At 43.0% G+C, this 12,118-nt stretch overlaps 1 protein-coding gene across 1 annotated transcript in view; it reads left to right on the top strand.

Moving 5' to 3' along the window:
- Positions 1-12,118, top strand: part of adamts3 (ADAM metallopeptidase with thrombospondin type 1 motif, 3) — a gene marked incomplete at its 5' end in the record, with an annotated part of 177,804 nt that overhangs the window by 115,548 nt on the left and 50,138 nt on the right. Inside the window, one exon of the mRNA XM_080739631.1 lies at positions 844-976. Within this exon, the coding sequence (XP_080595757.1) occupies positions 844-976 (133 nt within the window). The remainder of the gene's footprint in view (positions 1-843; positions 977-12,118) is intronic.

Genomic DNA, 12,118 nt, shown 5'->3' on the forward strand with positions numbered 1-12,118 from the left:
AAATGCAGTCCAAGAGCGTACATTAACATCCGAATAACATTTTTAACTGGTGCAGGATAAGAAATATATTACAAGAGAACAGCTAGGATATATACAGTATTCGTCAGACAACAGGCCTGCTGACAGGGTACTGTATACCCATCATGCCAATGGTTGTCCCAGTCAAGGAAGATCAAAGAAAGAAAGGACACCGACGTCATTTTAGGCTCCATGGCCATCCGCCATGACACTTTGGGTGGCGGAAGTGCCACCCAAAATAACATTAGCGTCTATGAGCACTTCGTCACTTCCGCCACCCAAAAAGTGTCATGGCGGCGTCCCATGGTGTGCCAACTTCCGGGTGTTGTCTGTTCCTGCCTAACCTTCCTTGGTCCCAGTAGAGTTCAGTCGGGTGTGGGGCACGAACCCAGTACCTTCCATTTAGAAAACAGAAGGTACAGTACACATTAACAAGTGATCTAAAGAGCCACCGTTAGCTAAATGTACTGTAATACTTTAACAATAGCTTCTGGTGAGAGAAGCATTTCTTAACTCAAACCCATGCATACAGTATGTTATGTTTGGTCATCTTCAATCTTTCTCAAAGAGAGTCAAGACCTTCTGAATGAACTGACCAAAATTTCAATTGAGCGCCAAATTCCTCGCAAATTGGATTACTATAAGATTATCGAAGAGTTTTCTGTAGTCAAGTGAGTCAATCGTGTGTGTGTGTGTGTGTGTGTGTGTGCGTGCGTGCGTGCGTGCGTGCGTGAGTGTACGCCATCTTCCCTTTTTTTTCAATGGAAGCAATCCATTTCCACATGTTTACTTTATGTGTGCTTTATCTGTCTTTTTCGCTCAAAGCTCCTATGATTGCCTACTAGACGACCCTTTCAAGCATGACTGGCCTCAGCTCCCTGAACTCCCTGGCATCAACTATTCCATGGACGAACAGTGTCGATTCGACTTTGGAGTGGGCTACAAGATCTGCACCTCAGTGAGTATTGCTTCCGGCCTCAATTAAACCGAACTTTACACACAGTGGCTCTGTTGCAGGGAAAGCCTGACAGCTGCAGTAATATAGGAGCAGTTCAAAAGAAGCATAGATGGTATATCTTGAGGCTTAAGCAAAGCTTGTTTTGTTTGCTGTTCCAGTTGATAGATGAGAAAATGCCTGGAAATGCTGAGACATGGAATCAAATCAAATGATTAATAGGACAATGCTGCTGTCACACACAGTCATTTATATGAGCGTGAAGTTTACAGTAGGAAGAATAATAGACTTCAGCTGGGAAAAGTCAATCTCCAATTAGACACTGAACCAGGGTGCACTTCCTGCAGGTCTAAATGAGAGTCACAACACCTGCTAGCTGGCTTTGCAGCATGGATGAGCAGATGGCAAGGTGATGAATATTCTGCCTCCAGCAGCATAAACACAAAGCAAACTAGATTCCCCGTGCAGACGACAACAGCGAGGTCCCGGGACCTCACCGTTGCATTGTCACTTTTTTTCCAGTGTTTATACGAAGATGGACCAGGGAATGAAATGATGTAGTAATAATAATAATCGTTACCTACTTCCTCCCGTGTGGGAAATTCTGTATTTTCAGCCCAACCCAGCTGATTCGCTGCCCACAAAGAGCGGTTGAGCAATTAGGGGTTAAGAGTCTTGTTCAGGGACACACATCGACATTACTACAGGGTAGCATGCCATGTCGCTAGGTGGCGGTGACGCACTGCCAGAGAATCAAGTGACGTAATGTCCGCTCTTGCTTTGTTTACATTCTCCAGCACAGCGTGAAAAAAGTACTCACATTCTTTATTTAAGTAAAAGTATCAATACTGCAATATAGAAGTACTATGTTACAAGTAAAAGTCCGGAATTCAAAATGTATTTGAGTAAAAGTATGAACATTTTTGGTTTGCTGGAGGCGACTGGAGATTATTTGGACCACACTTCCGGTTTAACAGCAGACATACAAGCTCACGTCACGTCGCAGATGCAGCCCGTTGTGAGCTTGTAAATCACACTCGGCTGCGGCGCCGGAAGCTCGGTACAACGTCTGCGCAATGCACTATGGGGCGTTGGAAACCCGTGGATAGGCTCTCAATTATATTCAGCGCCTGCCTTTTTGTAGTCAAAATGCTATCCAACTTTTGTTAGCGTTTCTGGCACAAAAAGACATTCTATACATTTTAGAAACAGAAAACATAGGTATTGTAAGAACGACAGCACGAATGCTTCTGGACCGGACTAAAAACTGAACCGAAAATGCTGTTTAACGCGTCTGCACTCTAAAAACTGCTGAGTCAAAAACAACTCAACTTGGGTTATTTTTGATCCAACTCACGGGTCAAATAGGGACTGATGCCCAGTTTGGTTATTTTAACGCAAGAAATTTGGTTATGAATGTTGACCCATAATTTGGGTCAAATAAATAACCAAATTATTTGTTTAAAATGACCCAAGATTGTAGTCAATATAACCCAAGTTTTGGGTTGCTAAATGAATACAACCTAGATATGCATGGTCTGGTCTGGAGAATGACAATGCCAATATTATCTGACATTAACATAAAATCAGAAATGTTTCAGGGTTTCTTCTCAGATGATTTGTTCAAAGTTTAGTAATATCAACATAAAAGTGCATAATTAAATATATATGCAACAATGTTGATAATACTATAATCAGAATAGTTTAGAGAAGATAAACAATATAATCTCAAAATTACCATGAGTTCTTCTCTTTCAGACCAGCTGGGAGAGGGAGCTCAACCCTAAGCTAGCAGCCAAGCACTATACAGTTATGGTTTAGGCTCAAATACTGACAAATCAAATTCAGACATACCGGTATGACAGTCAGCTTGCCGAGACAGACACATGGATATGACATATTTAGCATTTTTAGCTCCCAACAGTTTAGAAAATGTCTCTGGAAACCTAGACAAATGCTTTTCCCAGCATGCTTTGCAAACACGTCCCTGGTAGTAGTATGCTTCTATGGCTTCTACTAGTTCTACCGAGTGAAGACCCGCCCTTAGCAGCCGTTTTCGGGACCGAAAGTTCCAAGATGGCGGATTTGAATCCTCAGAAAAAGTGGCTTTAAAACGTGTCTGTAGAAATTCTGAAAGAAACCAATGTGTCGGTTCCCTTCATCCAGATTTTTTTACAGTCTATGGTCTCAACCTTGTAGTGCCAGATTTAAAGCATTGAGTAAAACATGAGGAAATCAATTATTTACCCCTGGTGGATTTGAGGGTTTAAGTAGTTACAAGTTACTTATTTCTAATGGTGCAGTGGTGGCCAAGTACTCAACCCCCAGTACTTGAATCAAAGTATAGGTACTCCAGGTCAAATATTACTCAACTACAAGTGAAAGTTGCTCTGTTTTATTCTGATATGCCGCTATACATTTGCCAGGGTAGATCATGAAACCATCCGGACACCCCAACAGGTGTTTGATTTCAGAGCTAATTGTCTTTCGCCCCTCAGTTTTCAGGTCTATGAATAGAACAACAATTCATAGTTGTCACCATCATAGACCAAAATGGTAATGAATTCCGCCCTCTATAATTACTAGGCTCAAGCCAAAGAAAACCGTCTATCCCCCAGTCTCTCTTGTTCTTACACCTTATCATTAGTGAAAAGAACAACAAGGCAAGTACGTTTAAATATGTGATTTAATTACAGTACATGGATTTTCTGTGCATAAGAGTGTGAAAGTGTGAAACAAACTGACATAAAAGCTTCTGTCATCTTCCAAGGCTCTTCTAACAACCCTTTGTGGCACATTTAGTCAGTTTATACAATTCACGCAATGGCATACAGCACTTTGTAAGCATAAACGTCTAACAGTCACTTTTATACACCTCACAAAACTGTCAGACATTTACTTTTTTTCTTAAATACACAAAATGTGGTGGTAACTTGTTCTATTTAGAACAAGACCAGGCCCTGTAGGACTGTGTATTTTAAATGGTTTGTGTTGGGTTAAATAATTCTTAGTTGACCGTAGTTGGCTCTGTGCTTGGTCTGCTTTTTTTCCCCTCTGCACCAAACAGTTTTGTTGATAATAGCCGTTCTATGTTCTGAGGGTTCAAGTCCTGTTTAACATTCTAGCTACAGTAGATGGTCATGTTTCTGGTTAGTGTATTCCAATGGTTCTCATTCAAGCATTTTTGATGTACTAAATCTGTATGTATTTGGACGCGGAGCCCCATCTTGAAAAGGGTTTGTGGAGACCGTGTCGAAAATAGCAGATCTACAAGCTTTGTAGCTACACCGATTTAAGTGAGATTTGCGTGTGTATGACTACCGTCCAATGTCTGCGGGCCCTGGGTTTACAATCCAGATGGCGGAGACTTGTGCTCCGAGGAACATGCTTTTCTGTTTTTCTACTTTTCTTTTTTGTCCTTGTTCAGGGCTCTGACAGCCTCAGGGAAAACCGCCTTCCTGAGCCTTGTTCTCTGGGCTTTGAAACACCTCAGACACTTCCCATTCCACATCGGCACAACCATTCCATTGAATTAATTTAGATAGAATCCTTTATTGATCCCTGGGGAGGAATTCAGATGTCATATAGCAGTGACAGCAGTAAGGCTGAAAACGCAGGAGAGGCACAGAGAAGAATAACAATAGATTGAACAAAAGGGATAATGTTCTAACATTAGATACACACACACACACACACACACACACACACACACACACACACACACACAGCGTCTTGCACTAAATGCATGATATCTCTGTACTGTCCGCCTGTAATGTAACTATCCATCTTTAGTTCACATATCTTGAGAACTGTACGACCGTCCGACTGCAAACTCTGCGTGCGTGTCGCTATCGACCCGAGTTGGTTGAGAATCCCGGGTTGTCCAGAACAGGCGATCCGGACGGTACACCATGCACTATAGATCAATATGCAATGATGTCAGACACAACAAACCAAATGCAGGTATTATGGAGATTACATTTTCAACATGCACAGCCACATGCACAGCCACAGCAAAAATCAAATGCACACATGGAGATCAACATGCATGATGTCACACACAAGAATCCAAATGCAGATATTATGGAGATTACATTTTCAACATGCACAGCCACAGATTCAACAAGAATCATGTCAAATGCACATGTGTGGAGATTTTAAAAAATCACACCCGTGTGAACTGAGCGGTGGTTTAGGCTAGTCTCAACAGCACCCTCTTACCCACCACCACAGAGTGCAGTGTGTGTGTGTGTGTGTGTGAGAACAACAGCGCCCCTCCCTTAACGTGTGGTCAGAAAAGGTACTGCCAGGCTACATACACGGCCGGACGGCCGGACGGACGCATACATACCCACACACACGGCCACGTATAGGAGACGGTGTGACCACCGCTCAAAAATCACTCATGTCAGACACAACAGAAACCATGTATTATCAGTTGTGTGGTTTTGATTCAAATTCAATTCATCCATTATGATGATGATAATGATGAACAACACCGATTTAAGCATGTGTGCCCTGGGTGCCTCTGATACGCCCATATATGGACATATCGGTTGGATCTGCGGTGCCATGTAGGTGTGAGGCTGAACTTCTAATGATATAAAAACATTTGAACTCTCCCAAGGCAGTGAGTGTTGGCCAGGTCATTCAGAAACGAAATGCTAAATGGTGCATTTACAGTATATAGCGCCTTCATCCAAGGCACTTTACAGAGATTGAGAAACTAGGTGCAGAGGATGTGTAAGTGGATTCAGTCAGGACAATAATGATTGCTTTTCATTCCCCATACACTGTGTTCAACAACAGAGTAACCGTGAAGTTCACATTCACACTGTCATGGCAGAATAGCCATAGGATTTCTCCCACGATCAACCTGTCATTGCCTGTTCACAGCCATAACCAGTCTACCACACTTAAACAACACTGCCAAGAGCAGAAGATCATATTTGCAGAAAATATCAAATGCAGTTCAGACAGGAATGGAATATGTAGACAGTTTGAAATGGAATATGTACTGTCTTGAGCATGAATATATCTTTGGGCATACAGAAAGACAAGCAGAAGATGCGCTGTGCTCAGGGTGTTGGGGTCGGCGTGGAAGTATGGGTTGAGGTTCCAGAGGACACAGCAGAGATATTGTATATACGTTTTGGTATCAAGGCTCTCTCTCAATTTATTCACAACTTTGTAGGCATGAAAATATGCATGTATAGATACTGTATTAAAGCAAGATCCGCCTTAAGCCTGTGGCGGATAAGGGAACATAGGGCTGAGGGAGAATAAGGCTGAGGGAACATAGGGCTGAGGGAACATAGGGCTGAGGGAACATAGGGCTGAGGGAGAATAAGGCTGAGAGAACATAGGGCTGAGGGAACATAGGGCTGAGGGAGCTTGAGCATGGAGCCGGCAGCAGCAGCCAGTGCAGTACGTTCTATGTGTACATATATATCTATGCTCTCTCTCTCGGCTGTATAACATTGTGATGTAATGGTTGTCTCCATTTAGCATGTCTACTCTGGTTGCATGCATTGTGAATTATGTAATCAGAATCCTGTATTAAATTCCTTACCCCTACTGCCGTGCTGTACCTTTTCAGACAATACCCAATAGCCCCAGACAGAGAGAAAGATGAAAGTGAGACGATGAATGTGAATGAGAGAAAGAGGAAGGAAGACATGACGCACAACTAGTAATCACATGTTGCTGTTACGGTAATGGTGACCCCAGTGAACATAGAGACCAGGCATGAATCACATGTACAGAGTTTATTGCAGGAGCAAGGATTAGAGGTTATGTTTTGGCTGGAGGGTGAGCAGGGCAGACACACATGCAGATAAACAAGAGAGGCTGAAACAACTAGGCGGGCAGACAGGCAGGTGTGCTGACAGGAGCGTGAAATAGAAGGAGACAACTGTTATCTGTGGCAATACAATACTCATAATTATCTAAGCAGCCGTGAATGTGACCGATGTTCCAGTACTTAACTGGTCCGACAATAAGTGCATGGGAAATTGGCGCTCAAGTACAGCAAGGCGATGATGAGCTGAGTTAACCACGGGGGCCGATCATGTGTGCAGGTGTGTGTAGGAAGCCGAGGACGGGAGCCAGCGAAGAGTGTAGCCTGAAGCAAAACACACTCCACACACAGAGGCAGAGGGGGCAGAGAGAGAGAGAGAGAGAGAGAGAGAGAGAGAGAGAGAGAGAGAGAGAGAGAGAGTCTGTGTGTGTGCGTGTGTGCGCGCGCGCGCGCGCGTGCGTGCGTGCGTGCGTGTGTGTGTGTGTGTGTGTGAAAGTGTGGGGGGCTTGTGAGGGGTGAGAGAGAGAGAGATGGTGGGAAAATGTCCAAAGGCTAGGCGGAAATGGGGAGTGTGACAGCAATGCTGCTCTTTCATGGCTATGGGTAGAACTTGCACTGCATACTACTGTACATACATGACATCTACTTACTGCACTAGTACAGTTGATTGCTAATTGTGGTGAAAAAAAATATCTTCTAGGTTAAAATTGCATCAGATTATTCCACTGACAACTTTAACGATCCACAGCCAGTTCCCCATCAGTAAGTCTTGATGTTTCACAGTCTGTTTAGCACTCTTACCTTTTAGGTGAATCATAGTTTGAAGTAGAAAGAGAAATCTATAAAATCTATAAAATGCATGATTACTTTGTTGACCTCTAGATTGTGTACTGAGCGAGTCTGGCTCACAAATATCTGTGAGGTGAATTTGGAATAAGACCACTGGTTCTCAGCGTCGGGTTCAGGGACCACCAGGGGACCCTTATGGGTCTACAATTTTATCTTGCAAGCTGCCTTAAAGAGGTGGTGCCATAGATTTGTATTTTTCAAAGGTGGTACTGCAGCTAAAAATGCTCTGAGAGCCATTCAAAAATGAGAGGCTCTCTATTCAGGAGTGGTAATTTAGCCTCAAACCTTTTGAAAAACATTTTTGGGACATAAACAATATGACATAAATACTTTTTAAATGCATGGTGTATCACCTTTAAAGGCACAGTACCTCTTTGGTGAATGTCTATCACAGTCTGTCAATGTGGGTCACCACAATAGCAGTAAAAGAGTTAAATGACATCATAAACTCATCCCCTCCCCTTTTACCATTCACCCAACACTGTGGGTGGGGCTAACCTCAGCTGGGTCAGACAACCAGGCATACTAAATGAACTGGTGGGTGTGGCCACATAAAAACCCAATTTTAACACTTTCTGTACACTTTTTTTTTTTTTGAGTGGTGGTTACACCGTCTCCTATATGTGGCCGTGTGTGTATGCGTGCGTGCGTGCGTGTCTGTCTGTCTGTCTGTCTGTCTGTCTGTCTGTCTGTCTGTATGTGGCCAAAGGTGGTACTGCAGCTGAAAATGCTCTGAGAGCCATTCAAAAATGAGAGGCTCTCTATTCAGGAGTGGTAATTGTCTCCACCAGCCGAAGGCTGAGGGAGAGTATGTTTTCGCCCCTGTCCGTGATCCGTCCGTCCGTCCGTGCGTCCGTCCGTCCGTCCGTCCTCCGAGTTTGTTACCAGCTAATCTCCGGCACCATTGGCCCGGTCGCTGCCAAAATGAGCACACACACTCCCTGGATGCCAATTCAGAACCCCTGCCCCACATTTTTCAGATGGCCCTGTTCTAGCGCCACCATGAGGCCGATGTTTGCAAAACACATTTCTGTACACTACTCCTACAGATTTTGTCCACAAATCACGCAAATCGGTAGGCAGTATCTCTACAGTCATGTGATCGACACAGATCTGTCTGATTGTCCATATTCCATCCTGATTGGCTGATATTGGCTTTCAAAGTTTGTAAGATTGGTCCATTTTGGACAAAATGCCTCAAATCACAAACGCAGAGCGCAATTATCACGCAATCGCGCACACACGTTCCCACTAGGACGAGGAAGAAATGCCACATCAAATTTTGGAAATCAGCCTCATGGTGGCGCTATAACAGGCCGATTCGTGGTTTTACCTATAACTCCACCGATCAGTTTAAAACTTTGTAAGCGCACTCCCTGGATGCCAATTCAGAACCTCTGCCCCACATTTTTCACATGGGCCTGTTCTAGCGCCACGAGGAGGCCAATTTGTGCAAAACTACCTTTTGGCCAGTACTCCTACAGATTTTGTCCAAAAATCACGCAAATCGGTAGACAGTATCTCTACAGTCATGTGATCGACATGGATCTGTCTGATTGTCCATATTCCATCCTTATTGGCTGAGATTGGCTTTCAAAGTTTGTAAGATTGGTCCGTTTTGGACAAAATCCCTCAAATCACAAACGCAGAGTGCAATTAAAATGAAATCGCACACACACATTCCCACTAGGCCGAGGAAGAAATGCCACTTCAAAAATTTTAAATCAGCCTCATGGTGGCGCTATAACAGGCCAATTTGTGATTTTACCTATAACTCCACCGATCAGTTTCAAACTTTGTAAGCGCACTCCCTATAGGCCAAGGAAAAAACATTTCCTTGCATTTTTCACATCAGCCTTTTATAGCGCCACCAGGAGGCCGACTTCTGTAAGACACATTTTTGGATATTACTCCTTCAGATTTTACCCACAATTAACACAAATCAGTACACAGTATCTCTACAGTCATATGATCAAGACGGATCAGACCCATATTAAATATTCCATCCTGATTGGCTAAGATTGGCCTCCAAACTTTGCAGGATTGATCCGTTTCGAACAAAATGCCTCAAATCAAACACAGCGTGCAATTGTAATGAAATAGTGCACGCACATTCGCAAAAGGCCAAGGAAGAAATTACACTACAAAATGTTCAAATCAGCCTCATGGTGGCGCCATGAAAGGTCTAAGATTGGTGAAGAACACATGCCACCCTTTTTACATTTGCCTATTATAGCACCACCAGGACGCGTGGCCTGTGGAGACATGTGCTCGGAAGAGCACTTCTTCTAGTTTAGCCTCAAACCTTTTGAAAAACGTTTTTGGGACATAAACAATATGGGGCTTTTAAGCCGTGACATCATTTTGTAGGCAGAGGAGAACTCTGCCCCCAGAGCATTTTCTGTCCCTCGCTATTTCAACAGATCCGAGACAAAAATAAAGTATAATTCTATCACTTTCCTTTCAACAACAAAGAGAAGAAAAATGTGTAAATAGTAAAAATAGTAAAAAGATTCACGGAAATTGGGGGCAGAAATTCTCCTCTGCCTACAAAATGATGTCATACTTAACAGCCCCATGACATAAATACTTTTTAAATGCATGGTGTATCACCTTTAAAGGCACAGTACCTCTTTGGTGAATGTCTATCACAGTCTGTCAATGTGGGTCACCACAATAGCAGTAAAAGAGTTAAATGATATCATAAACTCATCCCCTCCCCTTTTACCATTCACCCAACACTGTGGGTGGGGCTAACCTCAGCTGGGTCAGACAACCAGGCATACTAAATGAACTGGTGGGTGTGGCCACATAAAAACCCAATTTTAACACTTTCTGTACACTTATTTTTTTTTGAGTGGTGGTTACACCGTCTCCTATACGTGGCCGTGTGTGTATGCGTGCGTGCGTGTCTGTCTGTCTGTCTGTCTGTCTGTCTGTCTGTCTGTCTGTCTGTCTGTCTGTATGTAGCCTGCAGTACCTTTTCTGACCACACATGTTAATGGAAGGGCGCTGTTGTTCAGGCCATCCGGCCAGGCACACTTACACTCACATTCACACATACACATACACATACACATACACATACACATACACACACGCACATACGCACACACACACACGCAGCCTCCACCGCTCAGTTCACACGAGTGTGATTTTTTAAATCTTCCTCCAAGTATAATCATAATAACTGATCATCATGTTTTTGAGGGTCAGTGTAGATTGGGGTTCCAGTAACAGGTTTGTTCAGTGAGTGTGAAACACTGCATTCTCTCCAATAACCTGATAATAACAGGACAGTATGCCAGTGCACTTTTAATTCCCAAAACACAATTTTTCTTTTTGTGGGAACAGATGTTCCAGATGTAAGGGATGTTATTTCCCTCCTCTTGTGTGAGAAGGTGTTTGAGACAGGCAGGGTGCCAACAAAACAAAAAAATAAAGGCTGTGTGTGTACAGAACACCTCCATCTCAGAGACCGGCCCAATGTTCTGAAATAAACATGAGAGATACTGTTGACTTAAAGGTGATACAGATACACCATGCATTTAAAAAGTATTTATGTCATATTGTTTATGTCCCAAAAACGTTTTTCAAAAGGTTTGAGGCTAAATTACCACTCCTGAATAAAAGGTGATACAGATACACCATGCATTTAAAAAGTATTTATGTCATATTGTTTATGTCCCAAAAACGTTTTTCAAAAGGTTTGAGGCTAAATTACCACTCCTGAATAGAGAGCCTCTCTTATTTTTGAATGGCTTTCAGAGAATTTCAGCTGCAGTACCGCCTTTGGCCTGAACTGCGCCAACCCCCCAAAATCTTTTTGAAAAAAAAAAAAAACATTTTTGAAAAAGATTTTTTTTTTTTTTTTAAATATTTTAGATTTTTTTTTGTGATGACGTCACAATCGGCAGATGACGTCACAATCGGCAGCAAATCTGGACAGCCTGTTTTGAGAACCCGTGGGATACTTTTAACCTTCGCCTTCTCAAAACCAGAGAAAGACACAACGGTCAGAAATGGGACTTTGTGAGGATAGAAGGTGCTAGTGGGACCCCAAAAAAAGGTTTTAAAATAGGAAAAGTGAAATTTCATGGTGTATCACCTTTAAAACATCAACAATATTCAGGCATTCTCGAGCACCTGAAATCGTTTTAATGGCATAACAGGTCATTGGGTAATTCTGATCGTAACAGGGTTCTAGGTCAAAACAAAAACACAACAACATTATTCCATTCCATATAACTACTGTCATTTTCCATACTACCATCTTTTAATCCTTAAGGCACAACATCCTGCGAACCATACACATTTTAATACTCTCTCCTCCACTCTGAGACACTTTATTTTAAAGGACTAGCCTACAGCCCCCTGCGGGGGCCTGGCACCTTTGTGTGTGCCTGTTAGTCCCCCTTGGTGTGAAGCAGACAGACCGTGATGTTGCTTTCTCTGGAACTGCCCCCTCCCCCTCACTCCATCTCTGCTTGCAGGCA

The sequence above is a fragment of the Nannobrachium achirus genome, assembly GCF_963921795.1.
Source record: "Nannobrachium achirus genome assembly, chromosome: 12".
Classification (NCBI taxonomy): domain Eukaryota; kingdom Metazoa; phylum Chordata; class Actinopteri; order Myctophiformes; family Myctophidae; genus Nannobrachium; species Nannobrachium achirus.